This window comes from Trematosphaeria pertusa, assembly GCF_010094035.1.
Source record: "Trematosphaeria pertusa strain CBS 122368 unplaced genomic scaffold BU26scaffold_23, whole genome shotgun sequence".
Taxonomy (NCBI): Eukaryota; Fungi; Ascomycota; class Dothideomycetes; order Pleosporales; family Trematosphaeriaceae; genus Trematosphaeria; species Trematosphaeria pertusa.
This window is the reverse complement of record NW_022987234.1, coordinates 470,911-484,116: the sequence shown is the minus strand read 5'-3', so window position 1 is coordinate 484,116 and position 13,206 is coordinate 470,911. Positions and strand designations below refer to the sequence as shown.

The 13,206-nt window shown below is 57.2% G+C and overlaps 5 protein-coding genes across 5 annotated transcripts; 1 reads left to right on the top strand and 4 right to left on the bottom strand.

The window, feature by feature from the left end:
* Nucleotides 1-158: 158 nt before the first annotated feature.
* On the bottom strand, nt 159-2,386 carry BU26DRAFT_440514 (pentatricopeptide repeat protein-like protein; the record flags this gene model as incomplete). The annotated part of the gene is made up of 2 exons (XM_033824396.1): nt 159-1,763; nt 1,811-2,386. 2 exons carry the CDS (start codon nt 2,384-2,386, stop codon nt 159-161), a joined length of 2,181 nt encoding a protein of 726 aa, XP_033676592.1.
* Nucleotides 2,387-4,795: 2,409 nt separating this feature from the next.
* Nucleotides 4,796-5,530, bottom strand: BU26DRAFT_525086 (uncharacterized protein). Its single transcript, XM_033830421.1, has one exon. The coding sequence runs from the start codon at nt 5,429-5,431 to the stop codon at nt 5,192-5,194; it is 240 nt and encodes a 79-aa protein (XP_033676591.1). The 5' UTR covers nt 5,432-5,530; the 3' UTR covers nt 4,796-5,191.
* Nucleotides 5,531-5,571: 41 nt separating this feature from the next.
* Nucleotides 5,572-7,133, bottom strand: BU26DRAFT_440576 (C2H2 transcription factor-like protein; the record flags this gene model as incomplete). The annotated part of the gene is made up of 4 exons (XM_033824400.1): nt 5,572-5,638; nt 5,681-5,963; nt 6,189-6,333; nt 6,534-7,133. The coding sequence occupies 4 exons, from the start codon at nt 7,131-7,133 to the stop codon at nt 5,572-5,574; spliced, it is 1,095 nt and encodes a 364-aa protein (XP_033676590.1).
* Nucleotides 7,134-7,845: 712 nt separating this feature from the next.
* On the top strand, nt 7,846-8,937 carry BU26DRAFT_511368 (uncharacterized protein; the record flags this gene model as incomplete). Its single annotated transcript, XM_033827300.1, has 1 exon — nt 7,846-8,937. The coding sequence occupies one exon, from the start codon at nt 7,846-7,848 to the stop codon at nt 8,935-8,937; it is 1,092 nt and encodes a 363-aa protein (XP_033676589.1).
* A 33-nt stretch (nt 8,938-8,970) lies between these two features.
* BU26DRAFT_173434 (uncharacterized protein) lies at nt 8,971-9,911 on the bottom strand. Its single transcript, XM_033820304.1, has one exon. The coding sequence runs from the start codon at nt 9,625-9,627 to the stop codon at nt 9,004-9,006; it is 624 nt and encodes a 207-aa protein (XP_033676588.1). The 5' UTR covers nt 9,628-9,911; the 3' UTR covers nt 8,971-9,003.
* Between the last annotated feature and the right edge of the window lie 3,295 nt (nt 9,912-13,206).

The following is a 13,206-nucleotide window of genomic DNA, read 5'->3' as shown; positions in this document are numbered from 1 at the left end:
CAACTACATAGAAGGGCAGGTCTATAGTATGATACAACATCTATATAGTACAACAAGCTGTTCCTTTATGCTCGCCTTGCCCACCTCTCCCAAGCAACGCCTAAGTCCTACACATAATCCAATGACTGTACAATACCATACACCCAAAGCGGCCTCGACTAGACGGCCTCACTCGCACTCCGCGATGAAAACCATGGTCTCCGCTTCTCCACAGGCAGCGCATTACGCGCCCGCCAACCTCCGCCCTTTCTATTACTCTCTTCTCCACCCTCTTTCTTTCCCTCGCCCTCCTCAGGGGCCGCATCAGCTTCGGCACCCAGCGCCTCCTTCGCTAGCTCCCACTTCCGATTCCCATCCTTGAACATCATCCTGTTAATGAACGCAGACAGCCTCGCCTTCTCGGCCTTGAACGGCGCCTTCTGCTCCTCGGCGATGAGGTTGGAGTTAATCAGCTTATCGTAGATACCGCAGATCTTCCTCAGAGCAGCGATGGCATCTTGTCTCTCGGCTCCGGTCAAGTATACTGCGCCCACCTTGCCATACTTGCGCTCCCCGCCCACGCTGAGCTGGAGTCGGATATTCTTGATGACGGGTTGAAGGAAGGTAAGCGCATCGACAAGATCCTCGCCTTTGGCAAGTGGGAAAGTGAGAGTGAGCTCGGCGTACATGGTGGCGGTTTTTGGATCGGCGTCTGGGAGCGTCATCATCATGAGGTGCAGAATCCGACTGGCGTGCTTGAGCGAGTTATGGTTGTTTTTGTCGCGGACGCAAGTGCTCATCGCTATCCTGAAGGTTCCAGGCTTGGGCTCAATGCCTTTTCCAACGAAGTCTCTCTTGAGGAGCTCGGCGGCGTTAGCTGATGCGCGGTTCTGGCGAAGGACTCGTAGGCGCATGTGGAGGTTGTTGATATCCGGCACGACGCCATACGTCGTTGGGTCGGTCAGGAGATTCCAGTACTCTTCTGCGGCTTTGTTGGCCACGATCTTCTGACAGGCTTCCTGTATCATGGATAGGGTGTTGTTGGACGGCGTCGCATATGTAAGAGGATTTGATACAGCGCTCCCAATACCTTGTGGCGTCAAGGCGAGGAACTCCTGTCCGCGCATAGAGCCCTTATTAGGACTCAGATGGGCATCATCGAACCTGTACTCCTCAGGGGTATTCTCTGCGCGGAGACGGGGCAGACCAGCATTCTGGCGCTCAGCGGTCCCGAGCCGGGGTACCAGCCGTGGGATATCCATAGTCTGTTCGACCAAAGACAGTACATCATCCCAGTCTCGCGGTCGGCTTCCAATGAGTAGCAGCCTGCCCATAGCGCACACCAACTCCTCTTCAACAACCATATCCGCATTCCTCCATTTGCCGATAACATCCTCCCAAACTCGTCTGCCTTCTACGATACCGCGTTCCCGTCTCGCCGCAACCTCTTCCTCGTTTTCTCCCTTTGGCGCATCTACAAGGAGACTCTGCCTAATCGCGTTGAGAATCGTGGTAAAGGTGGTAGGGTTCGCTGCAGCAGGCCCGGAATCCGGTATCTTTGCTGCAACGCCCCAGAGTGCGTCCATATCTAATGCCCGGGCACATACGCGCAAGACGGCATTAGTGTGAATGATCGTCGGCTCGACTCTGGAGTTCGGGGCGGACATGGAGTGGTATACGGCTAGGGCTTTGCTGAGGGCTCCCGACTTGTGTGCGTTGATCGACAGCCCTCGCAGGAGAATGGTATACGTATATGAGTCGGGAAACTGTGCTCGCTTCTTCATCTATACGGGGTTAGTTTTGCGACTCCTGAGTTGGCCCACAGACGCACCTCATTATAAACTTTCAAAGCGTCCGACACCCTCTCCTTAGCTAGCAAGTGGTCGATGATGTGATTCCAGCTGACAATGCACTGCATAGAATGGCTAGCCATGCGCACCAGCTGCAGCATCTCCGTGCTCTTGTCCTTGCCCAGCTCCTTCCTGACGAAGGTCGCCAGCTCCAGGGGATCTTTGAGATACTGGAGTTCCCTCTTCCGTCTATTCCAGTCCTTTGCCGATACCCTTGGATCCCGCTTCCCTAACCACATCAAATCGCCAGTAACTTCGTTGTGAGCCCGATCATGGGCGGGCTTCTGTCTCAGCGCAGCCCGCTCCTTCTTCTTCTGACTGAGCGCTTGCGGTGATTTCTTCCATGGCTCGTCTTCCGATCTCGAAAGTTCCTCGACCTTGGCGAGGTTCGTTGGCCGGGCATCTACTTTGCGAATCGCATTCGTCGTGGTTCGAAGAGACCTCCGCTGGTCCCTAAAGAGCGTCGAAGCTACATCATGACGGAGGCGGTGCGGCTGAGAAGCGGATGTATCGAGCGCTCGGATGCATCGCCAGAGGCATATGCGACAATTGAGCATGGGGAGAGGCGCGTGGAGGTGTTTGACGAATGGTTGCAGAGGCTGTCAAAAAAGAAGTTCCAGCGGTCGGCAGGAGGAGTGAGACTCGGCCCGACCTATCACGTGAGTTGCCGAAACACAAATGCCATCCCGAAGCAGAAGCGCGACCACCAGACGTCAAGCCGCCTGTAGCACATCAAACGGTATTTTTGCAAGCCATACTCTAACTAGATCGCGCGAGTATCACGCCATCCCAGCGGCCAGGAAAAACGTTGCACCCTAATCTAACGTCGGCGGACTCTCCAGCCTCGCAAACGGGCCCGTTCCTCTCTCGGCCGCCAGCATCAGGCTGATGCCCCCCGAACGACCGCGCCGTTAACGAACCCGGGCTGCTGGGTGCGGCGGCGCAGACCAGGGCACGGAGATTCGCAGATAGCCAGCGGGCAGCATGGCTAGCGCCAGACATATCCTCCGCTACGACCCAGACCGGTAACGGCATAGCACCGCTCACCGCGCCGCTTGCTCGCAGCCCATCCCTCCGGTGGTGCCAATCCACCCCATCCTCCCGCCAACGTGGCGGGACAAGCTGGCTGATTACTGTCGTACAGAGGGGATCCAAGACGCTGGTACGCGAGACGCATGAAATGATGGTGTGCTTTGCCTTACACGAAGCCTGGTGCGAGGGACGGGCGTCGATCATGGCTTCGACCGTTATTGCTGGCGCCGGTCGTACAGGCTGGAGAAGGACGTTTGTGTGTTGCGTGAGCGAGAGCGCGGGACCAGACGATACAGCTTTGTAGCACCGGGAAGGGTGGTAAGCTGCGTTATCGTTACAGCTGCCAGTGACTTGCTGTCTCTGCTCCCTCCCGCCGACATGTGTTGCTTTTCGGCCCGCATTCCCAATCCCCTCTGCTCGAGCCTTGCCAGCGGCGGGCGGCAAGCCTCAATCGGGTTCCCGACGGGCTCCCACAGCCAAGCGTTCCGGTTCTCTGCACGGAGCCGAATCCTCCTGCCGTGTAACCCACCGGTCCACGCTTCTTGCCAGGTTAAGGCTCGCATGCACGTTAGTCTCCGCCGTCAGTCAGGGCCGGCCGTTTGTTTGTCATCCGCCGCCCGGCTCTTCAGTTCCGTCCTAAGACGCAACGAGTAACACTCTGGTGGCCGTGGTTAAATCTGGTGATGAGCCGCTAAGGGCGATCTCGCATCTCTACCAGATCCTAGTCCGATATCTTAATATCTGAATTTAGACAAATATTCGATATGTTTGTTCGGCGATGAGGCTGGCCGACGGAATCTGACAAATGCTTAGTTGGCCGCTGACTTTTTCCGTCTCGAGGAGCGGAATGATGTTGCCATTGCCCCTCCTTCACGAGCGAGCTGGATACCGAATGCGACCTCGGACCAACCCTGTCCCCAGCCCACTCTCGCAGAAAGGCATCATCGAGGCAGGCGATGCGAGCAGAGGAGCAATCTCAGCAGAGGCGCATGACCAGCCCACAAAGCAAGGACATGAATCGTCGTGCGAAAGACTGGCAGCGAGTAACAGGCCAGCCCCTCTATTGCCCTCATGGATGGGACGGATGGGCATCCACCGCCATCACCGCCTCTTCGTCCCACGTCTCTCTCATGCATACCACCGCTATCTCCGGCTGCTGCTGGGCTTGTGTGCTCCCACTGTGCGTCATCAAATACTTCCACATCCCTCCCTCAGCCGTCTCATTGGCTCTGAATAGAAAGATTTTTCAACGGCATCCATGTCGCGGGCAATCACAATCAAGAAAGCAAAAGTCGTACGTCGTTGCGAGCAAGGCTCTTGCTCTTGGTGCCACCGCTCACAGATCCATGACATTCCCGATGCTGCAGTGACGATTGGTTCGGGCTACGCACACCGATGTGGTAAAAGGAGCATGTGCATTACATACACTCGCATGTGGTGGCGACGAGGCGCCAAAGTGAGCGAATGGGCGGCCTGTATGCCCGTCATTAGGCCGCCCAGCTTGTGTGCTCGAGGACGAGATATCGCCAAGGGCTTCCATACGTCCCCATACGACGTTGTGCGTGTATCTCACCATGGCACATTTGTTTCCGCTGCTTACAGCTGGGGTTCATTTATCCAGACAGCCGACGGGAGCGAGTCCCACACGCCTCCGCTTCCTTCTTGGGATGCTGGAAGCGGCATATGAGGTTCGCCTCGCTGATATCAAGGTTTCAATATTCGGAGGGGTGCGGAAACTGCCATCTCGTGTATGGCATGACTGCTTGCTGCCGTGAGTCCTCGCATCGCTGATCCCCTCACCTCGCACCCCCATGCACTTCAATATTGGGGTGGTGGGCCACATAGGGTGGGCCGCATGGAAACGAGGGTTTGAGGTAACCAGGCCCTTCGCCGTCGTTCGTTCCACGTTGCTCGTAACAGAAGGTTATCATGCAGGAGGGCAATTCTTGGGACCAGGAAGTGCGCAAGATTGCTCCATATGACCGATATGGGATGGATTCGAAATTCGATACTGATACATTGCTGCGCGGGCAAAAGCGAGAGGCGGCGCTGGGTCCTCGAACCCTCACGCAACCCTCTTACCCCGCCGCTGCTGGTTGCCCGAAAAGCCATAGCGAGAAACTTGAAACACAGAGCAAGAGAAGTATTTGCGAAGAAGTAAATAAGCATACAATTGTTTCAGAGCGCCAGTTGCATGCATGATGTCTAGGCCCAGAGAAATAAAAGACTGAAAACCAATTTTGTGTGAAACTCGTCGCCGAGAGGGATGTGTTGAGATGAGGAGCCTCGGAAGAACGAAGAAGTCCGCCTCCATGCACACCCAAGCAGATCTATCTTGTACTACTTCTCTCATTTCCCATGTAGGAGGCGACCGTCGTCACCAAAGGAAAATCGTGAGCAGCCTTCGTTTCGCCACGGGAATCGCCAATCCAAAAGTCATCCTTTCCGGTACCATGAACACCGAGAAGAAACATACAGCCGCCGCCGGTTGAAAATGCAGGTCGAAACAGAGCTCGGAGAAGCAGAAACCATCCCATGCTTCCTTGGCAGGAAATGCAAAGCTCCTCCATAGGAAAGTCGTTAAAAGTTGCGGTCTTTATGGACGAAACAGGGGAGGTGGGGACTTTTGACGCATTTATTGTTGGAAGTTGTTCGCGTTCGCATCCGCTGCTGAAACGTCAGCCGGCCGTAACAAGAAACGTTCGCGAGGTTAATGACCTTGCTGGTACATCTGCGGGTTCGAGCCGTATGGCGACTGAGGATAACTGCTGCTGTTACTATTTGGACTGTTGTAGGCATTGCTAGAGGGAGTCGCATACTGCGCCATGCCTTCGGCAAGACCAGGGCTCTGCGTGCCATACTGGGGAGCTGACGTGTTGCCAGACGCAGCAGGCTGGTACCCAATTGGGGGCAGTTGAGGGTGACCAGGCGCTTGCCCAGGCACCCCGACAGCTTGTCGCATCTGACCATAGACTGGGCCTTCGGCACCGTTATCGTGGGCGCGGTTCTGATCGGCGGCGCGATGTCTCTCTTCTTCAGCCTTGCGCGCAGCTTCCTCCTCCTTCTTCTTGGCCTTCCATTCTTTGCGGATCTCTTTGAATTCTGAAGTGAAGTTAGTGACCTATAATACATGGTATTATGAGGCGTGCCAAGATAGTAAGGCAAGGGTTGACAGTGGCTAGCTTCCGTCCATCTGAAGCTATCCGTCCCAGCGGGAACACCATCAAAATAGGCGCAGCACCAACACCGATCGTAAGTGCTAGCCTAGCGCGCCTTGCAAGGACCAAATACGAGGCGAACGGAGAATAAATGAAAAAGTCGGTATACCTTCTGGCGTGCGCTTCGCACCGTGCGATTGCATCGTGACGTGCGCGTTCAGATGATTCAAAGTGCCATAAGCTTTCTCGCAGCCATTCCAGCCGCATTTGTACATGCGCTCGATTTCTTCGTATCGTCGCCGCGGTCGCTTGTGCTGCTGCGCACCTGGAATTGGGACAAATGAGTACACTGTAGACAATGGATGACCGCCCTACAGGACAAGGTTAGCAATGCGCCATTTCTTCTGAGAACATCAAAGCAAACAGCCACGTTCACGATTTCAGATCGCGATGGCGGAAATGCCGTCGGAGAGCACAAATAGTAGTAGTAGTAGTAGTAGTAGTAGTCACATACCGTTGGAGGGCGCTGGACTGGAGATACCATGGCTGGCGCAGGCGGACCAGATGTCGAAGGATGGCCGTAGGGCATTCCGTGCTGAGGGTACTGCCCGGCCCATTCTGGTCGCGAGGCATACATTGGGGTAGTGGGATGGCCTGGGTAATGCTGCATGTCGTGGTGCGGGGTGTACGGCGAGTACTGTTGGTGTTGCGGGTAGGTGGGGCTCGTCGCCGCCGCGATCGATGGATCTATAGGTACATCCGAGTCAGACTTGAGTTGTTGTGGTTGATGGTCATTGTTCTGGCCATCTTGCAGAGGCATTGACGGACTTTGTGGTTGCGCCATACCTCCAGCTGCTGCACCTTGCGCGCCGGGCTGGTATGGACGTTGAATGTACTCCGGAAAAGACCCTGAGCGGGCAGAGGACGGGGTGATGGTGTATTCGGAGGTGGGAGTGGCCGACGAAGAGAAGTTGGAAGCTCGCGGATCTTGTCCTTGAGGATATTGCGCAGCAGATGCTTGATCTGCAGAGGTACCCTCAGAAGGCGGTTCAGGGAAGGTTGGGTAGGGCGAGTTCAAACCTGTCTGCGGATAGTCCGTTTGTCTTCCGTCCATAGACTGTAATGCCGATTCCTCGAAGCGGGAGTTGCACCTCAGCTCAGTGGGCTTAGGTCGGTTGCGCGCTGGCGAAGATGGGGAATGGCGGCAGAGATATGACGGTTTGTCAACCGTCGGCGGGTGATTTGCCGCGGTCACAGCAAAGACAGGCAGCTAGGACAGAGAGAGGAGACGGATGGGGCCAAGAGCGGTGCACAGCCAGGGAACCGGAGAATGGAAATGTTGACAGGACACGATAGCGTGGACCTTAACGCGGATGATTTGCAGACGGTCTGTTTTCCAGAGCGCCCAGGTGGAGGGGACGAGCGGTTCGGCAGATTCGCGCCGTCGAAGATAACGCACAGAAGACGCAAGCTCGAGGCCGAGCGGGCAGGGGCAGCGCAAAGGTATTAGTGGGCGGAGGGCTGCTCGAATCGTGGAGAGCCTCGCGCGGCGCAGAAGGAGGTGCAACGCAGAGGGAGCACGAGTAGTGCTAGCGGTGAATGAGGTCGCGCTGGGGGGATGGCTTGAGGGGCAGGAGTGGGTTTGGGAGGATGCAGCTAGTGGAAGCGCGGTCGAAGTAGCTTGAAGTGGGTGGCGTGCGGTGCCCTGGAAGAGTGTGGCACCAATGGGAGTGATGGGAGGGGAGCGCCGCTTGCCCAGGCTGACTTAGCACACTCGATGAAGTAATGGGTGGCCGGTGTGCAGAGCCTGACGACGACGGTGAAAAATGGACCGGGGGTTGATGCGATCGGTTGAGCCGAGCCGCGCTGATGGGAAAGGCTGCTGTTCTGGGACCGCGCTAGGGGAGGGCCTAAGACGCGGTCGGGCTGGCGTTGAGACAGGGCCGAGGGCGCTGGGTGGGACTGGCCTCGAAGGGGACGGGCGCACTCTGGGTGAGACGGCGCGGGGAGCGATGGGGATGTCGACTGGCACTAGTCGAGCAGAGCCGGGTTGTGGAGGGTTGTGGAGGGTGCCCACGGTGGGTGTTCCGCGCAGGCGGCCACAGAAGAGGCGGGCTCGCTCGCGCTGCAGGCGGTGCGTGGCTCCGCGCGCTGCTGGGGCCAGAATTAAAGTCGGCCCGTTGTCGGTGGGTGGTGAGCTTTGGGTTTCACGCTCTCCAGCGGCTCCACTCCTGCTTCCCAAAACCTCAACTGCGCCGAGCGTGCCGAGCGATCAGCCTCTCGTCCGGCCGCTGGCCGCTTTTCCGCTCGCGACGTGTGGGCACGCAGGGCAGCCTCGCAGAGCGTTGCAGTGCTGCGCGAGGTCCGCGGAGCTGCTGCGGGCGATCTCGCGTGCCGTGACCGCGCAGCTGGCCGGCGAATGCGGTCTGGGACGTCTGGGACAGGCCCTGCGCAGAGGGTGCGAGAAAGTGCGGTGGGCAGATTTGCACGGGCGCGCGGTGGTGTGGGCGTCGCCTCGCTGCGTCGCACGTGTAGCACCGCGGACGCGAGATGGGGGAGCAGAGCAGCAGTGCTGGCGTCGGGGCCTAGCACAGCAGAGAGCGGACGGCGGTGGTGGTGGTGAGCAGGGCAGAGATTCGCGATGCAGGCTAGGGACGAAGTCGGGAAGGCGTGAGGGTGGCGAGGAAAGAGAGGCCGCTAAGGCCGCCCGAGGTAAAATACATAGCGCAGCCCCGGCAGGCCCCGGCGCGCTGACTAAGCCGGCCGCGCTGCCCTTCGCTCGCCGCGCCGCACGCAGTCGCCCGGCGAGATCTGCTGGCCGGTGCTGCCTCTGCGCGCCCCGCTGGACGTGCGACGAGAGCCCCAGCGCACTTACAGCAGACGACACAGCGCCCTGGAGTGCAGCTTCGCGATGCTGAGGCTGAGACTAGCCCGCGCGCTAGAATCGGGCAGGGTACAGGGCCACTGGCGCGAGGCTACGCTCGTTAGGAAGGCACGATGTAAACAACACCACACGTCGTCTCACCGTCCGCCTCTCCCTTCACCACCACACGCAGCGACATCACCAGCAGGCCGCCGCGACGAGCCCGCAGAGAGTCGGTCGGAGATAGCGAGCCCGCCCCGAGCGAAACGCGGACCAATATTGGACACGGCACGCGGCACACTCCACAGGAGCGGCAATGAACGCCGCGTTGCGCGAGAATGCGAACGCGACCTGAGTGGCCAGTGCCGAACCTCGCGCGAAAAGCAGCACCGTGGCCCCGCAGAGAGTTCGCCGTGCAATCTCTTGCGGGCTGGCATTCATCAGGATCAGGCATCATCAACTGCGCTCGCAGCTGGACCGCACAGGATGTTGCCTTCGGAGGCAATTGTTCACCGAGACGGCCGCCGCTCAACCGTTCTGTTCTGCTCCTCACCGCCCGCCTTCTGACGCGTCCGACGGGCTGCTGCTCACAATGAGTCGTCAACTGACACGGCAGGCTCGCCCGGCAAAAGGGCCTGCGTTGCAGAGCGCCTTCGCCGCGTTTGCCTGCCTCTCTGCATGGGCGGGGCGCGCTCTGAAGAGGACTCACTGGCCTCGCCTGTCCTTCCTTGCACCTGGTCGTCATCAATATTGTCGTTTCAGCCTCGCGCTTTTTTCCCTCTTGATCATATCTGATCTCGGCCGCTGTTGGCTATTTTCCGCTTCCAACATAATATCATAATACTTTTTTCGATATTATACCGGCAAGCCACCGTGTCAGCAGACTCGATTTCGCTGCAGCCAGCCAGCCCTAATCGGCGGGCACTGCGCCGAGGGGCCTGCAGTTGCTTTTCGATGATTAATGTCGGCATGCTGGCATTGAAACGAGGAGGTGTGGCTATGATTGCGTCTCGCTGCCGTCCAGTCGCGAAAAGCGGGGCTCGCCATGCCCTCGTGTCTTTCATTCTGCGGCATCCCCATCAGCATCTGAAATGTCAATTTCCCTTTGAGACCTCCTCCTCGTTTGATTTGTCGGGTTCGCACCCGAGCTCGCATCCGACAGCTCCGGCGCCCACCCAGTTGTTGGAACTCTCTGTGGCCCGAAGAACCACGGCTCGTCCATGCATTGTGAGACATGGATGCCGGCATGAGTACGTACAATATTGAACTTGAGCGTGATATACGGGTTGGAGGGTCACTGAGTCGACTCGCATATGCAGCTGTACTGTTCGAGTACCGCTCTGCTCTCGGAAATAACACGTCCTTTTATCGGAATCGCATCAAGACTGCTTGAGTTCAGCGACGTTAAGACAAACTATTCCGCCAAAGACGCTAGCGATCATGATTTGAATTTCTCAAAATCTCTGGAAAAAAGAGCCCGGATCGCAGCCGCCGACCCAAAACGCGATACTCAGTCTAACCGCATTCGATGGGAATGGGATTTGATCCCTATCCCAGCTCCCCGAGACCCTTCTCCTTTTTTCTTCGTCGTCTTCCAGGAGACATTATCGATCCACATAGAGTACGCGGCCGTCCTGTATACATCGCCGCGCCTTCTGATTGGCGCCTTAATGCTGAGATGCCGCTACTTATGACGCACTCCGTCATTACTGCGCGGGTAGCCGGGGCGGAACGAACGAATGATCAGGACGCGAGCACGAGCATCCGAGCGGGTCCGTCACTTCAAGAGCTCTGTTAATGTCAGCTCTCTTATCATACTCAAACCAGCAACTACAGACGAGCATAAAGAACATCGTTCCAAAGGAGCACCAAGACTTGCGCAAAAAGGTGATTGCAGGCGACCAGGCGCTCAAAAACACGATATGATTCGAGCAAATTGAAACTGTATGCGTCAAGCAGCTCCTCACCACTCTTGGCAGTCCTGCAAACAAGGCCTCCCGCAAGAGCGCCTCTGGGCCGTCCGTGAGGCCGCGATTCTCAAGTTTCGTCACCGCCATGCTGTGTACTGATTTCAGGCCCGCGTCGTATGAGAGACCCAGGAGCGAGATCTTCGTTAAAGCTGTCGAATGAAACCCAAAGAGCCGTTGACGCCAATATTAGCCACAGCCACTGCGGCTAACGATAGCACGGCCCTTTATCCAGGAACGACTCTCGACAGAGCGGGTGACACTGACAAGGGCGACCCCCTGCCCCAAGTGCTAAGTGGGTCCTTGTGGCTTCTCCAAGCCTTCGGCCATATTGGGGTCAGAATTTGGCCGAGCGGCCTCACGTGGCAGAGACGTGCAGGATGGAACCTTGTGGCTGCGATCTTAGATGGGCAAAGTTGTCCTAGCTTACTCTGACCCATGTCCACCACGCTTCCGGAGAGCCGGGTTTGGCATCCCGTGGGAGAGCGGGCGATACGCGCCTTACGGTGGTCGATTTGAGGCCCGGAGAGCGAGGCCAGCGTCGCCGTTGTGTCGGAAGTAACATGACTGCATGCTAACCCTGCACATTCCGATGGATTTGTTCAAACGGGGTATCGATGACAGCTCGCGTTGAATATGCGCCCGCCTGCATGAGCATCACGCGAGGAGCTGATTCCTGCACGGGCGACCTTCCCGTTGCACGAACAGCTGACGACGACGCCTGCAGGAGTGCCCTCAATAATCTCAGCTCTGCCCAGGGTTCTGTACGAACGGCACATGGGTGTTTTTCCTCCACTAGAAGGCCACTAGAAGCCTGAGGCGTTGAGCGTTGGAGATCATATGTGATGGGCCCCGAATTATTTGGAGCTCGCGTAAAGGTTGCAGGTCGAACCGAGAGCAAATTTCAGTGTCCGCGATGCAGACACGGGCGTAAAGTCATGAGGCATTTGCTTCTCGCAGCCTTCCTCTCGGATTTCGTTTTAAGGGCAAAATTGCGGCAGCCGGTCCCGTGATCATTTCAACAACTCTCTCGCCAACACTGCGAGAGGCGTCTGTTCCAAAAGGAGAAAAGACAACAAGGTGAACAGTTCCATCAACATGTCATCCACACTGGGACCAGACTGCAATGCTATGCCAAACCATGGAATTCAAAACCCGTCCCGAATTTCCTCGTGCCTTCAGCAACCTCGTCGCATTCGCATTATGATGTAACTGCGCATGTATACATCCACTCCCACGCCTACAGCATTGGCAAATCGCCGATCCTCTAGGCCAGTTCAAACCAGAGGACCGGCGGCAATCAGATCACCAAGATGCTCAGAGTCTGGTACACTATCGCGTTCGACCTTTGATCGCTGCCACCACAACCACGGTTGAAACTTCCAATCACCAACTCACCATATCTTTCTCCATGCATGACAGTTCCCTACGAGCATTGCCAAGAGGGCTGTCCAGCTCCAGAACGACCGTAGAATGACCGACTGCAGTCTTCTCAGGGATAACCGTGTCTCTGTTGATGCAGAGTCTGGCCTTCCACTCCACAGTCCCACATGCACTGGCGCAACCAAACTAACCACTCCCGGCATTCTTGACTTCATCCCCACCTCTCGTGAGTGGAAAAACCCCCTCAGTTGGTGGCATGAGATTTTGCGGACATCAGCGGATGGGGAGCGCGCACTTCTCCTCACCCACGGCGAAGTGGTGCCGGGCGAGTCAGAAGCAAAAGCGCAGTGGAAATTGGAAGCCGCGCGCTTCTAGACCGCATGATGTGGATTTGCTTCTCGCGCCCCGTTTCTCCATGCAAGTGTTGCGTTGCAAGTGACGGTGTCGATCCAAACTTCACACTGGAGCACAGGACCGCCACCCCCCGGCCGGCTGCTCCTGTATCTCTGAAGCAGACCGCCTACGGGAGCTTCTTCCCTCCCGCAAGGCCGACGACATCGTGAAAGCCGGTCTCTGGGACCACTGAAGCTTGGTTTGACTCCGGCTTCTGGCCGAAGTTGGCCCACGGTCTCGGCGGGCCTAACTCTTCCGACTGAGTGAACTGTATCCGCCTAGCCTGAACCTAGCATCATCAAACTCTGTGCTGCACTAACGCGTCTCTTGCTTGCCTTTCCGCGTCCCATTGATTCACAAACCCCGCTCGCTCCTGCATATCGATATCTATGAGACTGTGACTCGCGAGGAAGACCGCGTACGGGGCGATGGTGATCTCCTTCCGTATGCTTTCGAATCCGAATCCGAGCGACATCTACGTTTACCCTCCGAAACTCTACCCCAATATCGATGCTCCACCAGGCGAGGAGCCCGCAACACTGGGTGACCATAGCATACAGAGGGCGTGGGGTTCCTGGAGT